General features: G+C 49.3%; 9 protein-coding genes across 9 annotated transcripts; 5 read left to right on the plus strand and 4 right to left on the minus strand.

Annotated features, from left to right (window-relative positions):
* Positions 1–62: 62 nt before the first annotated feature.
* N7447_010935 (snoRNA-binding rRNA-processing protein NOP14) lies at positions 63–2,849 on the plus strand (the record flags this gene model as incomplete). Its single annotated transcript, XM_057235197.1, has 2 exons — positions 63–350; positions 405–2,849. 2 exons carry the CDS (start codon positions 63–65, stop codon positions 2,847–2,849), a joined length of 2,733 nt encoding a protein of 910 aa, XP_057080515.1.
* A 281-nt stretch (positions 2,850–3,130) lies between these two features.
* N7447_010936 (uncharacterized protein) lies at positions 3,131–5,011 on the minus strand (the record flags this gene model as incomplete). The annotated part of the gene is made up of 3 exons (XM_057235198.1): positions 3,131–4,174; positions 4,233–4,589; positions 4,640–5,011. The coding sequence occupies 3 exons, from the start codon at positions 5,009–5,011 to the stop codon at positions 3,131–3,133; spliced, it is 1,773 nt and encodes a 590-aa protein (XP_057080516.1).
* Positions 5,012–5,576: 565 nt separating this feature from the next.
* Positions 5,577–6,713, plus strand: N7447_010937 (putative G-patch domain protein; the record flags this gene model as incomplete). The annotated part of the gene is made up of 2 exons (XM_057235199.1): positions 5,577–5,675; positions 5,748–6,713. 2 exons carry the CDS (start codon positions 5,577–5,579, stop codon positions 6,711–6,713), a joined length of 1,065 nt encoding a protein of 354 aa, XP_057080517.1.
* A 399-nt stretch (positions 6,714–7,112) lies between these two features.
* N7447_010938 (uncharacterized protein) lies at positions 7,113–7,940 on the minus strand (the record flags this gene model as incomplete). Its single annotated transcript, XM_057235200.1, has 1 exon — positions 7,113–7,940. One exon carries the CDS (start codon positions 7,938–7,940, stop codon positions 7,113–7,115), a length of 828 nt encoding a protein of 275 aa, XP_057080518.1.
* A 397-nt stretch (positions 7,941–8,337) lies between these two features.
* N7447_010939 (uncharacterized protein) lies at positions 8,338–9,046 on the minus strand (the record flags this gene model as incomplete). Its single annotated transcript, XM_057235201.1, has 4 exons — positions 8,338–8,382; positions 8,431–8,537; positions 8,586–8,858; positions 8,956–9,046. 4 exons carry the CDS (start codon positions 9,044–9,046, stop codon positions 8,338–8,340), a joined length of 516 nt encoding a protein of 171 aa, XP_057080519.1.
* A 267-nt stretch (positions 9,047–9,313) lies between these two features.
* Positions 9,314–10,897, minus strand: N7447_010940 (uncharacterized protein; the record flags this gene model as incomplete). Its single annotated transcript, XM_057235202.1, has 1 exon — positions 9,314–10,897. The coding sequence occupies one exon, from the start codon at positions 10,895–10,897 to the stop codon at positions 9,314–9,316; it is 1,584 nt and encodes a 527-aa protein (XP_057080520.1).
* Positions 10,898–11,812: 915 nt separating this feature from the next.
* Positions 11,813–14,291, plus strand: sip5 (Sip5p; the record flags this gene model as incomplete). The annotated part of the gene is made up of 2 exons (XM_057235203.1): positions 11,813–12,175; positions 12,231–14,291. 2 exons carry the CDS (start codon positions 11,813–11,815, stop codon positions 14,289–14,291), a joined length of 2,424 nt encoding a protein of 807 aa, XP_057080521.1.
* A 1,182-nt stretch (positions 14,292–15,473) lies between these two features.
* Positions 15,474–17,287, plus strand: N7447_010942 (MFS transporter; the record flags this gene model as incomplete). Its single annotated transcript, XM_057235204.1, has 4 exons — positions 15,474–15,546; positions 15,605–15,970; positions 16,029–16,085; positions 16,140–17,287. The coding sequence occupies 4 exons, from the start codon at positions 15,474–15,476 to the stop codon at positions 17,285–17,287; spliced, it is 1,644 nt and encodes a 547-aa protein (XP_057080522.1).
* A 949-nt stretch (positions 17,288–18,236) lies between these two features.
* On the plus strand, positions 18,237–21,467 carry N7447_010943 (uncharacterized protein; the record flags this gene model as incomplete). Its single annotated transcript, XM_057235205.1, has 1 exon — positions 18,237–21,467. The coding sequence occupies one exon, from the start codon at positions 18,237–18,239 to the stop codon at positions 21,465–21,467; it is 3,231 nt and encodes a 1,076-aa protein (XP_057080523.1).
* Between the last annotated feature and the right edge of the window lie 1,374 nt (positions 21,468–22,841).

The raw sequence follows: 22,841 nt of genomic DNA on the forward strand, positions 1-22,841 counted from the left end.
GATGAGAATCACGACGGGGAAAAAAACTCCCAATTCTCGAATTCAAACCTCAACCACACACAATGCCGCCTTCTCAGCTGAAACAGCTGAAGGCTTCGCTCCGTGAAAATGGAGTCCTTGGCCCTCAGAAGTCCAAGAAAGAAAAACGACAGAATGCGAAAACCGGAGTCGGTGCGAAGAATCGCAACCAGCGCGAGGTCGCCTTGCAAGCCATTCGAGATCGGTTCAACCCTTTCGAGATCAAAATGATAAACAAATCTAGCAAGTTCGATGTCACAACCAGAGATGGCAACACGACCGCTGGAGGTGGCGCTCGCCCAGGTGTTACCAAATCACTAGGTGAAGAAAGAGTAGGTTTATCTGCTTTTCTCAAGCACTACGATTAAAAGGCTGACTTTGATTAGCGACGCGCTACTCTTTTGAAAGAGATGAACAGCCGAAACAAAATTGGTGGGCTTATCGATCGCCGGTTCGGTGAGAACGATCCCACCATGACACCTGAGGAACGGGCCGCCGAGAGATTTGCGAGAGAGAGCCAGAGAAAGATGCGGAAGGAGTCCATGTTCAACCTCGAGGACGATGATGATGAGATGCAGCTTACTCACATGGGTCAATCTTTGTCATTCGATGGAACAACCCAAGATGACTTCGAGGCCGGAGACTTGGATGGCGCGGAATCCGACGAGGAAGCGTCGCGGAAACGGAAGCGATTCCCCGATGGCGATGAAAATCAGGATCAGGATCAGGACCAGGAGGACTTCATCGACTATGGAGACGAAGAACAGCCAGGGCGCAAAAAGACCAAGGCCGAGGTTATGAAAGAAGTCATTGCCAAGTCTAAATTCTACAAAGCGGAACGGCAACAGGCCAAGGATGAGGATGAAGACCTTCGCGAAGCATTGGATAAAGAACTTCCTGACCTTTTCGACGCTCTGCGAGGCATCAAACCTGCAGCCAAGGCGGACAAGCCAGAGGCACCCAAGCACGATTTCTCGGAGATGAACCCAGAACGCGCTGCCATGCTGGAAGAGTCGCAAAACAGCAAGGATCCAGAGAAGGAATACGATCAACGCCTCAGGCAGATGACATTCGATCAACGATCAAGACCCACAGATCGCACGAAGACCGAAGAGGAGAAGGTGCAGGAAGAGGCTGAGCGACTCAAGAAACTTGAGAACGATCGCCTTCGACGAATGCGTGGAGAGCAACTCACCGACGACGAGGACAATATGGACCAGGATGAAATGCCCGAGGATGACGAGTCGGAAATTGATGATGCTACGCATTTCGGCCTTCCAGCTTACCCTACTGAAACACGGCCCGAACTCGGCGTTGAAGATGAAGATGATTTCATCATCGACGAAGATCTGGTCGAGACAGATTCAAATGCCAGCCTCGACATGGGTGACATTGACAGTGACATGGAAGAGGAAGAGGATTTGTCGAGCGATGAGTCTGATGGGCCAGATGGGGAGGACGAGCTTATCAACGGAATGACGCTACCGACAGAGGATTCTGGTGCCGCTTCGACTGCTGCCGAGGTTAACAAGGAAGCAAACGGAAAGCTCGCATTCACATATCCCTGTCCAAAAGACCATGAAAGCTTCCTGAGTATCACCAAGAATGTACCTGTCGAGGAAATCCCGACAGTTATCCAGCGCATTCGAGCATTGCATCATCCCCGGCTTAGACCTGGCAACAAGGACAAGCTTGGTCGATTTGCTGAAGTTCTTGTTGAACATGTTTCTTACTTGGGTAACAAGACCGAGCAGCCTCCATTTGCCATTCTGGAGAACATTATTCGGCACATCCATTCTTTGGCTAAGACCCATCCTTTGAACGTGACAATCGCGTGCCGAGCGCAACTTCGTCAGATTGGCAATGAACGCCCACTCAATCTGCTACCGGGCGACCTCATCTTGCTTACCGGGCTCTCGACCTTCTTCCCCACATCAGATCACTTCCATACGACGGCCACACCCGCTCATCTCTGCCTGGCGCGTTACCTGGGCCAGTGCACCACCAGCTCGCTCGCAGACCTTGCAAGTGGTACATTTGCCGCAAGTCTTTGCCTCCAATATCAAAAAGCCTCGAAGAGATATATGCCCGAGTTTATCAACTATACTCTAAATGCTCTCTGCAACCTTGCTCCTACAGAGCCAACCGTCAAGTTTGGAGCCTTCCCCTACAGAAAATCACTGGAATCTGTTCAGCTCGTGCCCTCCAAGAAGGTCACACCCCGCAAGCTGCAATTCCACGATGTGACTACCTCTCCTTCTGATCCCCAGGCGCAGGAGGAACTCAAGCTCTCCCTTCTCACTACTCTCGTGTCTCTCCTTGGTTCCGCTTCTGACATCTGGGCCGAGAAATCTGCTTTCACTGAGATCTTCACACCGGTCCGTGCCGTTCTGCAGTATCTCCGTCAATCCCTCAAGGGCAAGGTGTACTCAGCAGCTCGGGAGCCCATCCAGAGTACTCTGGACAAGATCGATGCCCACCTCGCACAGGCTCGTCTCGTTCGTCGTCCGCTGTTCCTGCACGACCACAAGCCCCTTGCCATCAAGACAGCCATCCCGAAGTTCGAGGAGAACTTCAACCCAGACAAGCACTACGATCCAGACCGCGAGCGTGCCGAGTCCAACCGCCTCAAGAAGGAGTTCAAGCGCGAGCGCAAGGGCGCTATGCGCGAGCTCCGCAAGGACGCCAGCTTCGTTGCTCGCGAGCAGCTGCGCGAGAAGAAGGAGCGCGACTCCGAGTACGAGAAGAAGTACAAGCGTCTTGTTGCGGAGATTCAGAGCCAGGAGGGCCGTGCCGCCAACGAGTACGAGCGGGCGCGTGGCAGGCGGTAATCTTGCATTTTTGCAATTTGCATTTCTACGTCTGTTTTTCATATATCACACTTGGTTGCACATCCTGTTGGGCTGGTATATACATCATTATCTGGCGTAAGGCTGGGAATAAAAGTCAAGTTCATCGAGATCTACAAGATCTACAAAGGAATGTCCACTAGTCCAAATTTAGTAAAGAAATCGACTAGTCAAAAGGCTTGAGTAGATCAAGGTTATTGACAGTTTTATTCATTTCCCAGGGGTATACGTACTATATATATATATACATATATATATATATGCTACTGCTTCAAATCAATGCCAATGCTAGTCAAATATTTACATCGGTTTCTCTGTCCCTGTGACACCGTCTCCATCTTAGTCTTGTTGGTTCGAATGAAGATCCGCCGATATCCAGTACCATCTTGACCCCAAGTCTCCCATTTCGGACTTGAAGGAAGACGTTTAGTGTTCGGATCCAGAGACGTAATAAAGCTTGTCCAGTAACCTTGCATCACAGGCACAATTTCTGCGTTGGTGGTGTAGTATGAAGCCGGGGCATGATTGTTGCCAGTATTAGTCGGACCCCAGATCGCGTTCACTTCGACGGTGTGATATGTGCCCATCCCCGAGCTCTCGTTGGTGGGATCCTGAACTGCGTAGTGGTAGTTCCAGCTTGGGACACCTGCCGTTGCATAGACAGAAGACATGTCAATTCCGGGACATATGTAGCGCATTTCACCGTACGCCGTGCTTGCTGGCCGCCAGTAGGACCCAGTGCCAGGAAATGTCTCGGTCTGGTTTTCAGTGAGATACATGTTGTTGATCCTGGAAATTTGGGCCTGTTTTATCGATGGGAATTGGTTCCGAATAAACGTATCTGCCTCGTCGACACTGGCAGTGCTCTTGGGAACGAAAGTCGTGCCTTCGTTGGTGTCATCGCCGAATATCACCGGTACCTTGATGAATTTGCCTTCATGGAAGAGGCGATACGTGTAATCTGCCACCAAGTCCTCATCGATTGTGGGACCGTACTGGAACAAGGGCTTTCCATTTGCTCCCGGGTAGGGTCGGTTAACGTTCTTCTGCTGCAAAGCATTGATGTCGAGGTTGCGCAGGCATGCCAGGGTATTTTGACTGCTGTGACATGCAGTCGCAGTTGCCAGGGCGTCGTATGCAAATTGACTTTCGGAGACGTTGAGCATGTGACCGAAGCTCTGTGATTCTGCTGCTGCTGCAACAAACAGGCCATCATCTCTGCCACCATATGCCGAGAGCATGAGAGTTATTGAGGCAGCACCTGCACTACCACCACCGATGACAACATGCTTGGGGTCTCCACCAAACTAGAGACAGTGTCAAAAACCAAATGTCAAAGGAGAACGAAATAGCATCTCGACTTACCTTGCTGATATACTTCTGGACCCAGTTCAATGCCTTGCGTTGGTCTTTCAGGCCATTGTTCAGACTCGCTCCTTTTTCGACTTCTTGTCCAGCAAGAAATCCGTAAGGACCAACCCGATAGTTGAAAGTGACCACCACCATATTGTTTCCGGATGCATTGATCAATCCAGTGCCGTTATAGTTGGCATTTGCATTTCCCGCGAAGCCTCCTCCTTGTATAAAAAAGTAGACAGGCAGTTTCTTTGATTTTCCTGCAGCTGTGGGGGCATATATATCTAGAAACAGGCAGTCCTCTGAAGTTCCTGCTGGGACTGCTTGGCCTTCACTTCCTGCGGTGGGTATGCATATACTCCCATGCTGATAAATAGTCAGCCACCTATAGATAAATAAACACAAGCGATGCCTACCTCGATTGCTTGCTGTATTCCCTTGACATACAAAGGATCCTGCGGGGCAGCAAATCGCAGTTCTCCTACAGGAGGAGCGGCAAACCGCATACCAAGCCACTGTGTGACTCCGCTAGATAGTGTGCGACCTTCATAGCTAGCATATCCCAGGTCCACCACAGTAGATGCTGCGGCTAAGGATAGCAAAAAGCAAATGTACAAGAAAATCACCATGATGACCCACAGTCTGATTGTGAACTGATCAATGCCAGGGCTTATAAAGGGGCCCCCCGTGTAAAAGAAAAGCCGACCCATGTCCATCGAAGTCACGGTGACAACATAGCACCTGCTGAGTACCACGAGAACAAGGCCCTTGCACCACTGTTCCTCCATCGAGATGTGCTTACTGGACGCTTGCAGGGCTGTGTCACATGTACTGCAAGGGAACTGCTGGGAAAACAGCATAAAAAGACATGGGGTAATTTTAGCCGACTAATTTCAGAAGGGTAACAGAAACAGAAGTCCATTTTATCTTGGACAAGCTAGGACAAAAGTCTATGATTTATTAGTTTGCAATAAAAGTAACTATATTCTACTCTGTATCACTTGTTACAATAGGTGAGACATTGAAAGACATCTGAGACCTCCTTAAACATCTAGACAAAGAGAGAACATGAGGGTCGACACTTCCAACACATTCCCAACTAAGAATTATTACATATAATAGCTAAATACTATGGATACTATGGATACTATGGATACTATGGATACTATGGATACTATAGATACTATAGATACTATAAATACTCTGTTATTGTGTAGTTATAAAAACTCTTAATAGAGAGCCCTTGGAGGCCCCACCGTTCCCCGCAAAACCTAAAGCGGTCTCCGTCTGCGGCTCCTTGTCTCTCCTCTCTTTCTCTTCTCTCAATTCCCTCTTACCTTGGCTCCTGGCAACATGGCTTCTGAAGATGAAGATGACTACATGAACATGGTGATTGAGGAGCCTACTCAAAAGGAGACCTTTACACAAAAAAAGCGTCGCGAGCTACGAGAGGTACCTCATCCTCCACATTTTACACCTGTCTCCGGCTAAGTGTCACACTCTAACATTCTATTCCATATGCAGGCCGAAGCCCGGGGCCGAGTCCCATCTAAAGCCGAACGCGCCGCTCAAGAAGCTGCCCGTCGAGAGGAAGCCTTGGCCACAAGCACCCTCAACCCCACCAACAAAGGATTCCAAATGATGGCAAAGCTTGGGTTCAAGCCTGGTGGGGTACTTGGTAAACCTACTGCAGCTAGCGATTCCGATACCAATTCTTTCCTAAAGGCACGCGCTGAACCCCTGAACCTAACCTTGAAAGAAAACCGCGGCGGAATCGGGCTGGACACGGAGAAAAAGCGCAAGCTCCGGGAGGAAGCAGAAGAAGCAGTGAAGAGACTCAAGCATGAGGAAGGGAGTTACCGAGATCGCGTTCGTGAAGAGCGTGAGTTGAAGCGCATCGAAGCGCAGGTGCACGCTGCGCAAAAGGTTGCAGAGAGGCTGGATGCAGAATCGGAGAGTGGGGCTACCGACGACGACAAAGAACAAGGAACAGGCTCCACAGCCCAGTCCAACAAAGAAAGTCGCGACTCTACTGATCCCAGTCACCCACATGACGAACCCGACGCCCCGACAAAGAAGAAGCCAATCAAGCTCACATCCCACGTCAACGTCCTCTACCGCGGTCTTATCCGTGAGCGCGAACGGAACGACAGTGAACGTCAGACACGCCATGCTCTCCAATCCTCGCTTCCTTCATCATTCTTCCCCAAAGCCCGGCTACCAGGATACGATGACCCAACTATGGATCGGGAAGATAAAAAGGCCCTTGGCAGTGAAGTGGATCCGAATACCTCCACACTGGAGATAGAGTTGGAAGAAGACGACGAGGAGCTCGATGCGTTCAATGCGCTAGAGCCAGCCGAGCGGCTACACAAGCTGGTTCTCTTTCTGCGTGAGAAATATCGGTATTGTTTCTGGTGTAAATATGCCTACGAAACGAATCTTGAGCTGGAAGGGTGTCCTGGCCTGACCGAGGAGGATCACGATTGATCAGAGTCGTTTGTACCATATGGGAATCTCCTTGATACGGCAATAAGCTGACGACTTGGCATACCTAGCACATAGCCCCCAACTTCTCCGAATTTGTATTTCTACGAAATGCTACACTTATGACACAATTGGCAACAACAAAGAGAAAAAAGAAAGGTATTCATTATAAACATGCAGCTTTGGTCCTCCTGGTCCAACCATAATATACATGAGGTCCTTGGTATCATAAAAAAAAAAAATTGGCACACCGATAAAGAAAAACGAAAACGAAAACGAAAACGTAATTAACAACCTTACCAGGAACTGTACTTCCTGCGCAAGAGATCATGCAATTTATGCTGGGATCATTCATGCCAACGTACCGTATCAACCCCTCCAAATGCGAAGGAGATCAGCAAATCAGACTGCGATGCGATCAACTAGCTCCTCCACCGAGCGATTCTTGCATTTCTGCAGGGTCTGGTAGCAGGACTCGCAGATGCGCAGGCAGCAGAACACACAACGGTGCCGGATCTCAATGTCGAATTTTTGACAGGTCATGCACGGCATCGGGCACCACGTGTTCTGTGCCACGGGCATAGCGCGGTGCTGCTGGTAGCATGTGAGGTGTATCTCGTTCAAACTCGGTGCCACGGGTTCAATATCCGGTGGGACGAAGGGCGAGGGGGCCAGCTCTTCGCGGGACAGTTCTGGCACTGCGAGTGGCGGTTCGGCACTGTCTGGAGTCGGGATCAAGTCTTCCAGTTGGGGAGAATTGGCCTCGTCCGCTGGAACTGGGACCGGAGCGGGAGCTGAATCCTGGACTATGGTCGGAATTTGGGGCGGGGGAGAGGGGGTTACTGGAGTTGGCTGTTGAGGCGCATGGAAATCGGGTTGCGATTTCTTGCTTCGCATGCCTGTCGTGCGAGAGGAAGAAGACTGTGTTGGGACGGGGACCCGTTCAATTGGGCGTCGTTCTGGGACTGCATTTCGAGGGATCGGAGGGAAGTATGGGTTGTCGGATGCGCTCCGTGGAATTTCCTCTTTCGGAGGAAGTGGGAGTTCCTTGTCCGGCGGAGGGGCCGGCTTTGGTGGAGGAGCAGAGGCGGCTATCGGTTTCGAGGTTTCCTCGAGCAAGTCGGATTTCTTTTGGAAGGAGAATTGCGATTTCGTTGCCGAAGACTTCAATCCTGCGAGAGAGGGTACACGAAGGCCGCGAGGGCGCTTCTCTGAATCGAAGATTGCCATGTTGTGTCAAAAAAAAAAACACACAGGAAGGGATCAAAGCCTCTTTTAAAAAGGAGAGAAAGGGAGTGAAAAATGATAGAAAAATTCCTAAATTAATCTCTCTCTCCACCCAAATAGCCGATCCATGCATATATATACGGATTTCCTTGAATATTCCCCCACTATTGGTTGATCCATAGCCTCTAGAGCTCCTCTAATCTACTATGTTTCAGATGAAAATTGGATCTATGGGAAGTTAATCGATCTAATGGATTTGTGTGTTGATGCCCCTGAACTTCACACATTCCATATCATATTATCCTTGGATACGAAGTATGGCGATCTCAAATTCCCAATGGATTTACATGTCGAATCTGTATATATTCCAAATATTTCAATTTTTCAAATCATTTCACATTCAACCTTCTGCAACGGGGATATACGACCTGCGTTCTCGTGCAGCCTAAATCAGTTAGTCGGTTTCTTAGTATTCCCATTGGCATCGACCTACCTCAACATATCGTTCAATCCATGGCTTGCAGGCAGCCCAAGCCAGTAGTCCACCTGTAGCAAAAATAAAAATAAACACCACCGCTTCGTCTTTTCGTGAATCTCGCTCTATCCAGTCAGCACTTATGTTGTATCCAATATTCTTCTTCCACTTACGGAAGCAAGTCGTGTACACATCTTCCTCCTTGGCGCCTTTGCAGGTCGGTAGCTCGTAGTCGAGACAGAACTTGCGATTGCAATCGTTGCAATTCAGGGAGCGGTATTTCGGTGCTCGTTTGCTGTATTCATCGATACGCTCCAGCTCGCTGACAGAGCTGCGCTCATAAAAGCGGACGTGGTCGATGCCGGAGGAGGATTCGGACTTGGCGGGATTGAGGGGGATGATCGTGCTATTAGAGAAACAGGTACATTTGCAAAAGGAGGTTGGCGCTGTAAAGACTCAATATTAGTATAGATATCGACGCGAAGATAGTAGCATTTCCATCTCCCACTTGGCGCTTGGAGGCGGAGAGAGGCTAGCACTTACTGGATGCCGCTACCAATGATGTGAGAGACAGAAATGTGAAGAGCAGCAGCAGCAGCTGTATGCTGCGCTGTGAGGACCAGGTAGAAACCATCCTGGGCACGCAGTGGACGATGCGACAAGTCCTGGTTTAGCTGGCTTGGATGACGAGGACATGCGGGTCACATGACCGTGTACGCAATCCAAAGAACCCTGGAGCAAAAGATGCCTTGATTATTTTTTATATCTATATTGGATCAAAGGCACTTGGCTTAGATTACATGATATTGGTGTTGAAAAGGCTACAGGCTGCCTCGTTTATGTAAAAGCACCATATCAGAGTCTAGATACATCACTCAACACGGAAAACTGGGGCTCGAATTTATGACTTTCCCTTGAATCCCTTCTTCCGGTTGTCTCTCTGTCTCTGTTCCTTAGCAGCATCACGTCGCCTCTTCTTCCAGGCGCGATTGTTGTCACCGCGATTCTCCCAGAACCACTTGGCGAATTCGGTTTCTTCCATGCTTGCACCGGCTTCCGGGCGAGCTTTTGTGACAGGGCTGTCGATCGAAACATCCTCCTCCGAGTCCTCACTCTCGTTCCATGTCATGTGTCGAGTGGCCGCAGTAGTATCGGGGGTGGGAGCTGCACTGCGCTGACCTCGGTTTTGTAGGTCGTTCTTCGTGAAGGGTGTGAAAGGTGTCTGCGGCTCAGCCATTTGAGGCTCATCCTCGGATTCAATGTCATTGCCAAAGAAACTGAATCCAGCCTCGGCCTCGGGAGCTGGTTGGTTATCGGATGCTGTCGGGGCGGCTCGCTTGAAAAGAGCTTCGAGAGGGTGGACTTCCTTGGCAGATACATCTTGTTTCACCTCTTGCGCAGCCTCTGTAGGATTCTCATCCGACTCTGACTGGCTTGGCGCCTCAGCATCAGCGTCACTAGCTTCTGTAGACTTGGTCTCTTCCTGAGATTGCGGCTTGGCGTTCTCCTCGTCGGAAGATGCAGATGAATCTTCGGAGTTCTCATCTGCTTTCTTCTCGTCCAACTCACTCTCCGAGTCACTGCCCTCAGAAGATGAGCCACTCGATGAGGTATAATCTTCAGACTCGGAAGATTCCTCTGGAGTCTTTTCCTTGCGTGAACGCTTTTTCATGTCTTTGGCGGCCGATTTGGCGGCTCGACGCTTCTCCTTGGCTCCTGGAATCTGACCAGGCCGGTAATTATCTTTCGAGATCTTCTCGCTGGCGGGTTCTCTCAGATTCCCGGTGGAATCCACCCAGCCTTTTCCATCTTCAAATACAGCCGTAGGCGCTGTGCTTTCCTCTGCAGTGCGTAGGAAGCTTGGCTGGGTCACCGTTTTCTCAAATTCATGGATGACATTGTCCTTGGACTTCTTCTTCTTCTTTGTTTTCTTATCATCGGAAGTTGCGTCGGATGCTCGGTTGGGCGGGATCGTTGCTCGGAACAGACATTCGGGTTTGTCGGTGTACTTGGACTTGGGCTGCAGTTTTTCTTCTTTGCTCTTCTTCTCTTTCTTCTCCGATTTTCGCCTTTCCTGCTTGGCATCACTGGTCTCGGTCCAACCTCGTTTCACTTTGCGGTCTGCGGGAAGTTCAAAGCCTTCCACTACACCGTCCTCGGGCGCTTGCTCCTTGGACTTCTTGGACTTCTTCTTGGCACTAGAGGGGGCCTCAGGCACCACATCCTCTTCCTCTCGGTGTCTCTTTTGAGGGCGGGCCGCCTCGACTTTGAACTTCTTGCCCTTGAGAATTGAGCCGTTCAGCTTCTTCTTGATCTTCTCCGCTTCCATGTTTGGCAGAGTCACGTATCCGTAGTTATTCTCTGGGAAGGTGGGAATCTCGTGGAATGATATTTCGGTGGCCAAGTTGCGAATAGATGCTGGCAGCACCGAGGGAAGGATATCCTGGGTGAAAGGCGTGATATGCAGTCTAGTCGTTTCAGTCATTGCCAGATAATAGTAATAATGAGTAGGCACTAATGCATGACCTGTGGAGGATGTTACGGTTTCAAGGTAATGGGGAAGAATCCAAAAGCTTCAACACCACCGTTTTTTTTTTTGGAGCAAAAATATTGTACAGACTGGTTTTATGCCACCGCCCTTTTCAAGGTGGATGACTATTGGTTAAGATGATTCCGAGGTTGGAGATTAGATGTTGGCCTTAATTGGCCTGAGTTGGCCTTTGTAGTTTCTCAAGTACCTAAAACTTCACTTTCTATGCCTAATACCATAGTTAATTAAGTACTCAATACTTTTCAGATCTGCAAGGTTAAAAACTTGTACCCTGTGCATCCTATGATGTATATACTATTAAAAGTAGTCCATGACTTGACGATGACGATGGATCAAATCCTATGGGATTTGATAAAAAATGTATCAACTGTTTAACTCTGTTTTAACGATACTGCATATATGCATGTTAATCTAAGATTTATGTATAAAACATCCATACATGTAGGATAACTAGTCCAGGCCTTTAAGATAAACAGGTATACTTGCCTAAATTTTTTTTTATATATATTAACCAAAAAATAACATCCGCCACATCCGATACTTCTTTCTTTCTACATGAATTTGAATCTGTAAACGTTCGGCTTCACCGGGGGTTGTAGAAATTCCTCACCGATCTCACTTCCCCAGTTACTCCGGACAGATCACCCCCCGCTCTGAAGTTACTCTTACCTCCACTCTCTGGCTTTCTCCCCCCATCTCCTTTATCATTTCTACACCAATACAAATTAAACCCCCTTGGGGGCCCTTTCCCATATCCATTCGGAGTTAATCACCGTGGACTTGTGGATAAGCGACGTACTCCTATCTCCCCATCCTTCCCCTCACCACATCCCCTCTTGGCTCTCCAACATGGGAAACTCCCAGACAAAGGAGTCACGCTCCACACCATCAAGTCGTCGAAGTCATCAATTATCATCGGGCGCCTCCGATGGCTCAAGTCGGCCGTATCATGGTTCTCGGTCAGCAAGAGGTAGTAGGCCTGACCTTTCGATTCTTGGAATCGGCAGCCATGATCGAGAGGCCACATTAGAGCATCGACGGGAAACAAAACAAGAGCGCGAGGCCCGCCGCTTGGAGAAGGAACGGGTGGCTCGTCTCAAAGAGAGGGAGCGCAGTATGAAGGAGGAGCATGTCGATGGAGGCTATCTTGTGACACAGGGCGTGTATGTGGGGACAGAAGACTACAATAAGGTAGTGGTGCGCCAACTGATGGTATGTTTGACTGGGATCCCCTATCGATGCGAATTAGCCAAGGCTAACAGGCTAGATTGAACGCCGACTGGCTCCCTTCTGGAGAGGTCTTAATGACTTCTCGGAGTCATGGGCTGAGCATCAGATTATGGCGGCTGCACGAGGCATGCCCATTCCCCTACCCGATGAGATCCCACCCGAGTTGGAGTACAAATTATCCAAGATCACGGACAAAGCCTCTGCCGATCCGACAAATATTCAGCATCTGACAGTGCCGATCACGTCCAGATCGCAATCTTATAATTCAGATGTTTCACAGTCCTCCAACCCCCCTCAATCATTACCCTCCGCATCTCCCATCGCATCCGGGACATCCACCTCCCCTCTTTTCCGAACAAGAGCGAAGACCTTGGCTGCTTTGACAACCTCCAAGCATAACTCACAAACAGATCTAACGCCCCGGGAAATGCAGCTTCCCAAGGACCCATTTGTCAACGGACAGCCGATCGAAGTCAATCTGTACAAAGACGCAAGCGAATGTCCGATCTGTTTCCTCTACTATCCGCCGTATTTAAACCGTACCCGATGCTGCGATCAACCTATTTGCTCCGAGTGTTTTGTGCAGATCAAACGCCCGGACCCGCATCCCCCAGAGCATGGAGAGCCGAACACGAATGCTCCTTCAGCTGAGGGAGAGCAGGCTGAGTCGACCGAGTCACAGCTGGTCTCTGAGCCCTCGGCATGCCCCTTTTGTGTCCAACCGGAGTTCGGAGTCACCTATTCACCCCCCTCGTTCCGTCGGGGCCTGAGTTATGCTGCAGACCCTAGCGCCCGACTCTCACCTAACTTCGCTTCCCCCGTATCCTCCACCTCCTCCTTATCATCCGCCACTGCCGCCGTGCCAGGTCGCCGCCGCGCGACCTCACTATCCGCCAGTGACCCCACAGTGGTGACAACGGATAGGGTTCGGCCAGACTGGGCCACCAAATTATCGAATGCACGAGCCCATGCGGCACGTCGATCCGCGGCAGCGACTGCCCTTCATACTGCGGCGTATTTGATCAACCCCAGTACATCTGGGAGTGACTCGCGTGGATTTGGCATCGGACGGCGGGGAATGCGAAGAGCCACCGGCGGAGAAGGGAATAGCGGCCGGACCGCTTCACCCGCCCTCAATGCATTGGCTTTCTTGACAGAACGTACCGGTGCTGATCGGACGTCTCGGGCGACTGGACAAGACACTGATTCTGTCTCTGCCGAAGAAGGAGCAGGTAGCCCAGCTGCTCCTCGATCGAGCTCGAGGCGCAATCGAATTGACGATCTTGAGGAAATGATGATGATGGAAGCTATCCGACTGAGCTTGGCCAGCGAAGACGAGCGCCTCAGACGGGAAGAGAAAGAGGCAAGAAAGGATGCTAAAAGGAGGGAGAAGGAGAAGGAGAGAGAGGCCAAGAAGGCGGATAAGGTGGCTCGCAAGACTGGCTTGTACAGCAATAATGCTAGCGCCACTGCTGTGGACGTCCCAGGTGAGTCCAATCTAGGCAAAGGGACTAGTAGCCCATCCTCTGTCATAGGCGAAGATATCATTGGTGAAGAAATCACTGCTGGCAGCAAAGGCAAGGGAGTTGACCGTGCCCTGTCGTCAACTGCAGAAGAAATAAACCCCTTCACGCTGCTTGATCCAGTAGCACCAGCAAGCCAATCGGCGGATCAGTCCGAGGCGTCCCGACCATCTCACCTACGACAGGTCTCCAGCGCCTCTTCGTCTTTCTCTTCTGTTATGGAAACCACCCCAGAAGATGGCACAGGCGGTCCCGCTGCTGGAGAGGGCCACACTAGTTCTCTTGAGCCAATGTTCAATTTCCGCAGTCTAGCTTCCGTGATTGGAGACGAAGAGAAAGTGGATGACTCTGCAGAACATGTTGAGGATGCCTCTAACAAGCCACGGACAGAGGGCTCTTCCTCGAGTGCCACACCGTCTGTCCACCAGCCTTTCATGGAGGTGAATCCTGAATCGGCGCCTATCGTTGAGTCTCGTGCGGAGTCCCATGATGACTCTGGTACCCTTCCAAAGGAACTTGAGACTCGTTCTGTCGAGATCACCAGTCCCCCTATGCATCCAGAGCCTACTTCGTGAAACTCTTTCTTTCTTTTTTTTTCCAGTTTGGCTTTCTTTGTTTGGTATCTAGATACAATCCGGACCGCATGGCATGTGTGGATTAGCCGGCGCAGGGGATTGGTACTGGTGAAGGCATCTCTGCTTATCTTTTCCTATGCTCATTGTGTTTTGTTTTCCTTTTCTGCCACATTTGGCATTCCATATCCTCATTTCTTATGTTCTGGTCAAGGATAGAGATTCTTTGTGTTTAACATTCAGATCAGTGAATAGTGAGATTTCTGATTTTTTCCTTCAACATATCCATGTAAGGAGTATGTCCACCGGTAGGCACATATAGATACATACAACGATGACAGCTATGTATATAGGTACAACCTTGAATAGTCGGTCCATTATGCAGCTTTGTCCGTCGTGACATATTTTAGTAACATGATGTGATATTCAATTAATTTTCTGTAATGTCATTTATATATCTTTTTTCTTGCATCTGGATGATTCCCCTTCTCATTAGTATTGAGATATGCGGCTGATCTGCGGGTCCAACTCAAATGATTGTGTGGCCTATGATTGGTCGAGAGGGATTTAAGAAAGCAGTGGGGAAGACATCAATGTTTATTTCAGGTTACATCTTACTATGTAGTTACTATGTACTACTATGTAACTATATACATGTATGTATATATATATTATATCATATTATTAACTTGATGCCTAATTATTATTGGATATCCAATATTCTAGACCAATACGAGATACCCGAACAACATACGGTTCGCCACCTGAAAAATTTTAACATCAACAAAGGAAAAAGGTATAAAACTACATGTATATGCAAGATTCTCAAAGTTGATATATATAGATCCATATATAATCTATATGGCTATTTATAAAATATCAAGAATCCTCAATTGCTTTAGGTAGGGATCAGTGTCAAGTTTTGTCCGTTCTCGGCCGTGGAAAATTAAGTCTATTTCCAAGGTCCTTCCTCCAGCCTTTCAACTTCTCTCTTTGTTCAACATTGATCTTCGGGTTGTTTTCTAAACATATGAACTAATCATCCTGGGATCAAAAAAAGAAAAACAAGAAAACAGAAAGCATACCTCCCGCCTCGCTCATAAGGTACGGTCAGCACAGTGGATAACAAGATCAACTCGACAACCGGGTCGACTGCCGTAAGGTCTTAGCTACTTCTGAGGAACTATGACATTGACACCACAGGCAAGATCACATCCGTCGCCCGACAGCTTTCCCACGGCACAGCTTTTCCTCCTAGGTATGCCATGCCCCGGGTTTGTACGGAGTACTTGACAATGACTAACACAAGAAAACAGCAATATGCCGGGTTGCAGAGCCCATCGCGTTGACTTCCATCTTCCCTTATTCATGGGTGATGGTCAGGGACTTCCACATGGATAATGGCAACCATGCCTCCTTCTACGCCGGTATTCTGATTTCGGCATTCTCGCTCGCAGAGGCTCTGACCGGTATGTTCTGGGGTGCTCTTTCAGACCGCCTGGGCCGTAAGCCTATCCTTATATCTGGCTGCGTCGGAACTATGGCCTCTTTGCTCTTGGTGGGCATGGCCCCAAACTTCTGGGTCGCGCTCGCCGGTCGAGCTCTTGGTGGAGCCCTGAATGGGAATATTGGAGTGATTCAAACAATGGTTGGTGAGCTTGTTAAGCGACCTGAACATGAACGTGAGTTTACCGCCATTCTGTCATATCTAGCTGAGTTGGAGATTAATCTTGTATCCAGCTCGAGCATATGCCATCATGCCTTTTGTTTGGTCAATTGGAACGATTATCGGTCCAGGTATGTATAGTCTTCCCATAATAGAATTATACCGCAAACGCTAATCCCATTCAGCCATTGGAGGGCTGCTAGCAAAGCCCACTGAAGGATTTCCCTCCCTGTTTCCAGCCGATGGCCTCTTTGGCAAATTCCCCTACCTTTTGCCAAACCTCGTTTGTTGTGTCTTACTTCTCCTTAGTATTGTCGGTAGCTGGCTGTTCCTGCAAGAGAGTCATCCAAATATGCAATCCGGCAAGGTCCATGGACATTTCGACCAGGCAGCTGAGCAGCCGCTTCTGATTACATCTGGTACAACTGTCAATGCTGGCGTAGACCTGCGAGCGGAGTCTTACGGGACCTTTAATCGGGTTCATTTGCACAACGATGAGAATTGGAATGTTCAAGTCGATGGTTCCTCGCCCACGTGGAAGAAGTTGCCAAAGCCCAAAACTTTCACTTGGCGAGTCACCATGCTGGTAGTTGCGTTGGCTATCTTTACTTATCACTCGATGACATATGACCATCTCTTGCCCATCTTCTTGCAGGACAAGGACCCCCGAGGGCTACCACATTCGCATTACTCGCCCTTTGACATCCCGGGCGGAGTCGGTCTTTCGACTCGAGCTGTGGGCGTGATCATGTCCACCGATGGCATCATCGCCCTCGTGATCCAAAGCATGATTTTCCCCGTGCTGGCACATTACCTGGGAATCTGGCGCCTCTTCATCATCGTTACCGTGCTCCATCCAATCGCATACCTCATGGTCCCCTTCCTGGTCTTCTTGCCAGCCCAACTCATGTATGTTGGTATTTACATTTGTTTGATTATTCGCAATATCCTATCTATTGTCGACTATCCTATCCTCTTGATCCTTATCAAGCAAGCTAGCCCCTCAGACTCCGTCATGGGCAAAATCAATGGTCTCGCTGCGTCCGCTGGAGCTGCATCTCGAACTCTCGCCCCTCCGATTGCTGGCTTTCTTTACAGCTTTGGGGCTGAGATTGGCTGCACTGGTGTTGCCTGGTGGGGGAGTAGTCTCGTTGCGTTAGTCGGCGCTTTACAGTTGTGGTATGTCCAGCGCGCCAAGCATTCATCAATAACCGTGGAGCCGGCGGCTGTTTGTCATTATGTTGCTCTTCCAGATCAGCCGCACGAGGAAATCGCTCACATCATTGTCGATAAAGATGATGCGCTCACAGAAGCGGTAATAATGTCGGATTAAGAAGAAGGAAGAAGCGTCGACTGGATTTGGTTTTCTCTATGGTTTTAATGTCATAGAATCATGAATTTCATAATACCAACAAAGTCATTGTTCTAATCAGAATACCGAGAAGCAAAAACCTATGTTAAAAAACACATGTGAAAACACATCTAAAGTACGTATAGAAAGACATCAGTGAGATCTTGAATATACCATTCCTAATTTTAGCAAATAAATCAGCTTAAAGTCCTACATTGTCAAGGACAGACTATTCTGTTATATAACTAACTAGTTAACTAACTAACTAGTTAGTTAACGTAGTTCACATGCGAGTGGATCACACAAGCGAATGGATCACCGCAGAACACCATAGTTAAGGCGATAAATTACAATACTATATCCCAACAACAGATGCTTAGATAAATTCTGGAATTCGAGGGTATATTTAAGATACTTAGTATAGCACTTTGACAAAGTTTAGAGGAAATTTATAATAAAATATGAAAAATATATATGTTTACAGCTGAGATAGCTTAATTACAACGTAATTTATGGTATCGCCATTATTAAGCCTTTCAATTCACTTCAAAACTCTGCAGGCTATATAAGATGGTTATCGATCCATGGAAAAAAAATTAATTCAGATTCAAGTTGTGGTTGTCAAAATATATAGATATCAAAAAAAAGCCTTAACTATGGTGTTCTGCGGTGATCCATTCGCTTGTGTGATCCACTCGCTTGTGAAATACGTTAACTAGTCCTAGAGACTCCGATTAGATAGTTTGGATGCACCTTTCCAAATTGGGCCTAGTTTTGTTTACCAAGCAACGTCAACACGGCAACTCTTTTGTATACACAAACTCTGCCTTGCTCTGCTTTCCTTTTGTTCAATCGAACTGGTTCTCAAAACAGACCAGAGGGGACTTCTTACGACTAACCCTTTCCCTCTTTATCATCTCCTGCTTCCATTATGTCAAATCCGCTCTCACCCCTCTCATCCTCCTACCAGAACGCGCGCGCACAATCTCAAATGGCGAATTCTTCGCCCTTCATTCACAAGACCCTTGACCAACCCTCAGAGCAAGTTCCCTCGAGCCCATTGAAGAGCGGATGGACAAGTCACGCTGCCCCAAGTCCGAATGCCCATGATGAAAACGAAATCTACCATCCTAACGAACCCGAGAACGAAAATGAACACGATTCCAATGATGCCGAGTCATATCAACAAGGTGCCAGCTCACCATTCCAGCTTGATGGACGCGAAGACACCGTGGATTTCCAGAAGCTGCGCGAAATGCGACAGACCTCGTCCCAATCACACCCACAACTTGAACCGCTAAAGGAGGAGAGCCCTGTAAGCTCTCCATTCCGTTCATATGCAACAGATGGGACAGTTGATTTTCGAGGATTGCGTGAGGTGCAGCCCATGTCACCAGGCTTAGACAAGCGGCTGGCTCTAGGGGAGCCAATGAGCTCCCCTTTCCGTCCTAACGCCAGTGAAGATACAGTTGATTTCCAAAATATGCACGAAGAGCAACAGTCTTCTCCTCTGCCAGGCCCACAAGTTCAACCATTGGAGGAGGAGAGCCCGGGAAGTTCCCCGTTCCGGTCTCATATCCGAGAAGAGACAGTGGGTTTTCAAAAATTGCGCGAGGTCCAGCCTATGTCTCCTGGATTAGGAAGGCGGCTAGCTCTAGAGGAGCCTGCGAGCTCCCCATTCCGCCCTGATGCGCTGGAAGAGACAGTCGACTTTGATCGCTTACGCGAGATACAGAATGACTCGCCTATTCTTAAAGCGCGACCATTGCCCGATCCCGCTAGTTCGCCTTTCCGCTATGAGGCAAGAAACGCGACAGCCGATCCATCGGAACTACATGAGATGCAACAAGATTCGCCAATGGCGTCTGAGTTTTCCTCGCCTGTCGTGACACTGGATTCACCCATCCCTAACGCACCAGAGACCGCTGATTCACCCAAGTTACACGAGTTGAAGCAAGACTCACCATTGGCATCCAAACGCTCATCCTTTGCTAAAGAATCAAGCTTGCCCATTCGAGATGAAGCACCAGAGGCAGTTGATCCTCCCAAGATACATGCGCATGCAGAGTCACCGGTAACATCCAGCTCCTCTTCTCCTATTCCAGTACCTACTTCGTCCTTCCGATTGAGTCCCAAGGAAAACGCCCTTGATCTTCATAAGTCGCGCCGGGTTTCTCGTGCGTCACTTAGGCTGAGTGACCAGCGCTCTGTTGCAGCAACTCCCCGCAAAAGATCTTACGACCAAACGCCCCAGAATCTGGAGGACGACTTGGAGGTAAACGAGCGCCATAAGAAGGGTATGGTGAGCCGACCAGATGCACCAGCGATTCACATCGATGCCGAAGAGGAGCCCGGTGTACTTCATGACCAGAGCGTTCTTTCCGCTACAAGTGTCGTGCACGACCGATCAGCAATTGGCAACAGCATGATAGAGGATAGGCACAATGAAGGGATGAGCACAGTACTCCATGGAGACGGCGACAAAGAGAATATTTCACATGAGAATTCGATGGTCGACGACTCAATGGATGACACTTGCTTGAGCACGTTCTCCGCCATGCCTGATATGACTACATTTGCGAAACTCCGCGCCCAGTCGCCGATGAAGTCAATGCGAGGCAGTGTCGCCCCCAGCCCAGCTCCTAATATGGACGGGCGTCGACACAGTGTCGATCCTGCCACCCCAGGCGCAGGACGCAGGGCACACAGAGCGAGCGCCTATCTGGATGCAAATTCGCTTATGGGATCACCTACGCCGAGACCCAGAGGCCCTCGGGACATGGCTCATCCAGTCGACTCTGCCGGTCTGCCTGATTTCACCGATCAAATGAACTTCTTCCCTCGTCAATCCATGCAGAGTGCCCGCTTCTCCCCCTCGCGGCGTTCGCCTATGCGGTCGGCCCGGCAATCTATTCGATCTCCCGGGAAGATGTCGTCACTGTTGGACTTCGACATTCCGGCTGCGCCTACCCCTCGATCCATTCCCACGGTCACTCCCCGTGAATTGGAGTCACTGAAGTCCGGCTTCTTGTCTGATATATCTTCGCTCAAAGCCACTCTCAGCGGCAAAGAGGCTGAGGTTGCTAGCTTAAAACAAGCTGTGGCAGACGCCGAGAGACGTGTCGGCGAAGCTCTGGAAGAAGTACGCAACGAAGCCGCCGGCAAAGAGGTGCTGGAGATGGAACAGGCCGAGTGGGAACGTCGAGTCACTGAGATGGAAACTGTCCTGCGGTCTGCCCGCTCCGAATTAGTGGAGGGGGAACGTGAGCGTGACCGCCTGTCTCGAAAGGCCGAAGAGGCCGAAAAAAGCAAGGAGAAATTGGAAGGCAAAGTGGTCGAGCTCGAAAGCCAGCTTTCCGCTGCACGCGCTGCGACTGTATCTAGCACTAGTAAAGCTAGCTCATCTCACCAGTCTTCCAACTCGGCCGAAGACACTGCTCGTGAAGTTCAGGACGCCGTTGAAAAGGTCGCTCGCGAGCTTCACGTGCTCTACAAGGGCAAGCATGAGACCAAGGTTGCGGCCTTGAAAAAGAGCTACGAGTCTCGCTGGGAGAAACGTCTACGTGAGGCGGAGAAGAAGCTTACTGCCGCACGCGAGGAAAATGAACATCTCCGTGTCGAACGTGATACTGCGCAATCCGATCTAATGGCCGCGCCTAACACCGGTCTCTTCACTCGCGAGAATGAGGAGCACGAGGCCGAGAGGCGTGTCATGGAGGCCCAGATCCAGAGACTGCAGCGAGAAATGGCTGCTCTGAAGGATGATACCGAGCGAATTCGTGCCAACCTGGAGTCTGAACGCGCCGAGAAGGGCGAGCTTGTTGCCGCGGTTGACGAGTGGCTAGCTATGCAGCAGGCGCCCGTCCCATCTCAGCCTCGAGACCGCGAGCCCTCTGTGGCATCTTCTGTGCACAACGACTCCATTGACGAGCCAGCTCAACCGTCTCGCGAAGTCACCCCGGATGACTTCCGTCGCAGTGTCAGTCGTTCCGTGTCTGGAAGCATCCGTCCCCCTGCCACGGAAAAGAGAATTCCTAAATTCGGTGCCCCCGGCGGTCATTCTCGCGGTAATAGCGGTGGCCGATCTGGCATTGCAATGCCTACTCCCGGCCGAGGCGGGATCATGAGTTCAATTGAGAGGATGGGCCGCGGTGGTGTTTAGGTTTTATGGATTTGAATTGGATTCTCCTCTTTCTGATTTTTGTTTTGTTTCTTTTTTTTTTCCTTTTGTGGGTCATTCCCCTCTTTGATTCCCCGGCAGATGTTTTACGGTTTTATCTCAATTTGGTTCATGATGTTTATGTCTACTTTTCTCGGCGTCTGCCATGATTGGTCCACGCAGGGGGAGTTGGTTGGAATTGGATCACTGAATAGTGAAATGAAATGATGTAACGATTCCATGGGTCTATTGTATATCTTTCAAGATCCTAGGCAGTGAGTAAGCGGCTGTCCACGGGTGTCGTTAGGGGGCATCAGTGAGTGGGATCTTGGATGCAAAGTCAGCTCTATACAATCGAAATTCCCTACGCTCACCCTAACGCCAGTACATGCTCCCCAATCCGAAGGATATATATATATATATATATATATATATGCCCAGCAATCTGCATCGAAACACGGCCAGTTTATACATGAACAGCTGAGACATTGGGGGATGGAGATAATGGAACGGCGATCTATAGATGGGCTATGAGGCCGAAGGGTTCTTTGTCACGTGGATCACTTTCATGTTTGGAAGAGAAATGCGGGTCTGTGGTTTACTAACTGTAGGACGTTTGACGTTTCACTAAGGAACATGTGCGGGACTTTCAATACGATATAGAACCTACGTAGAAAAGGGCTTCCCCAGGAATGACTCTAATTAGACTTCCCGTGTAGTATACCTATACGGAGTATACATGTACACCATGTAATAGTTTCTCATATTCCCCCGCATCTGGACGCCACCCTTCCCCATATAAGCTGACGTGCCTTTTACCTTCCCCACTAGGAAAACGTGGGGGGGCAATGCCGGTCTTACCGTCTCTAGTGACGATATGAGGCATTTAACCTGTGACAGACTCCACAACTTTGCGAGTCTAGCAATATAATGTCCATTTCCCAAAAAGATTTGAATCGGCATTTCGCCTCTAGCAAATTAAGATCAGATTAAGATCAGATTTAGATATCTCTTGAGTGTATTTGGAAACGGCTCTTCGGATAGCATCGGCGAATGTATCGCATAAGCTTTCTGGACTTGGGAATGGACCCCATATTCATTTTTACGGAATATGCCGGGGATAGAATGTACGGAGTAAAGGGGAATACATCTAGTGACATTTGCCATGTTCGTGATTGGTGTCCTACTACGGAGTAGATCCGCTCTCGACCTCGTGAGAGGCAGAATTCTCCATTTCTTTGGCCATTGGGCTTGGACTTCTAATTCCTTTGAGCGGAGTATGGCGTCATGCCCTGAACACAAGGTGCGGAGTTCTCCGTACATGCATGTACAATATAAAATTAATAATGCGTTATTCCGGAAACCGGCACTTTTATG

The sequence above is a fragment of the Penicillium robsamsonii genome (assembly GCF_028829455.1).
Source record: "Penicillium robsamsonii strain IBT 29466 chromosome Unknown utg000008l_segment0_segment0, whole genome shotgun sequence".
Taxonomy (NCBI): domain Eukaryota; kingdom Fungi; phylum Ascomycota; class Eurotiomycetes; order Eurotiales; family Aspergillaceae; genus Penicillium; species Penicillium robsamsonii.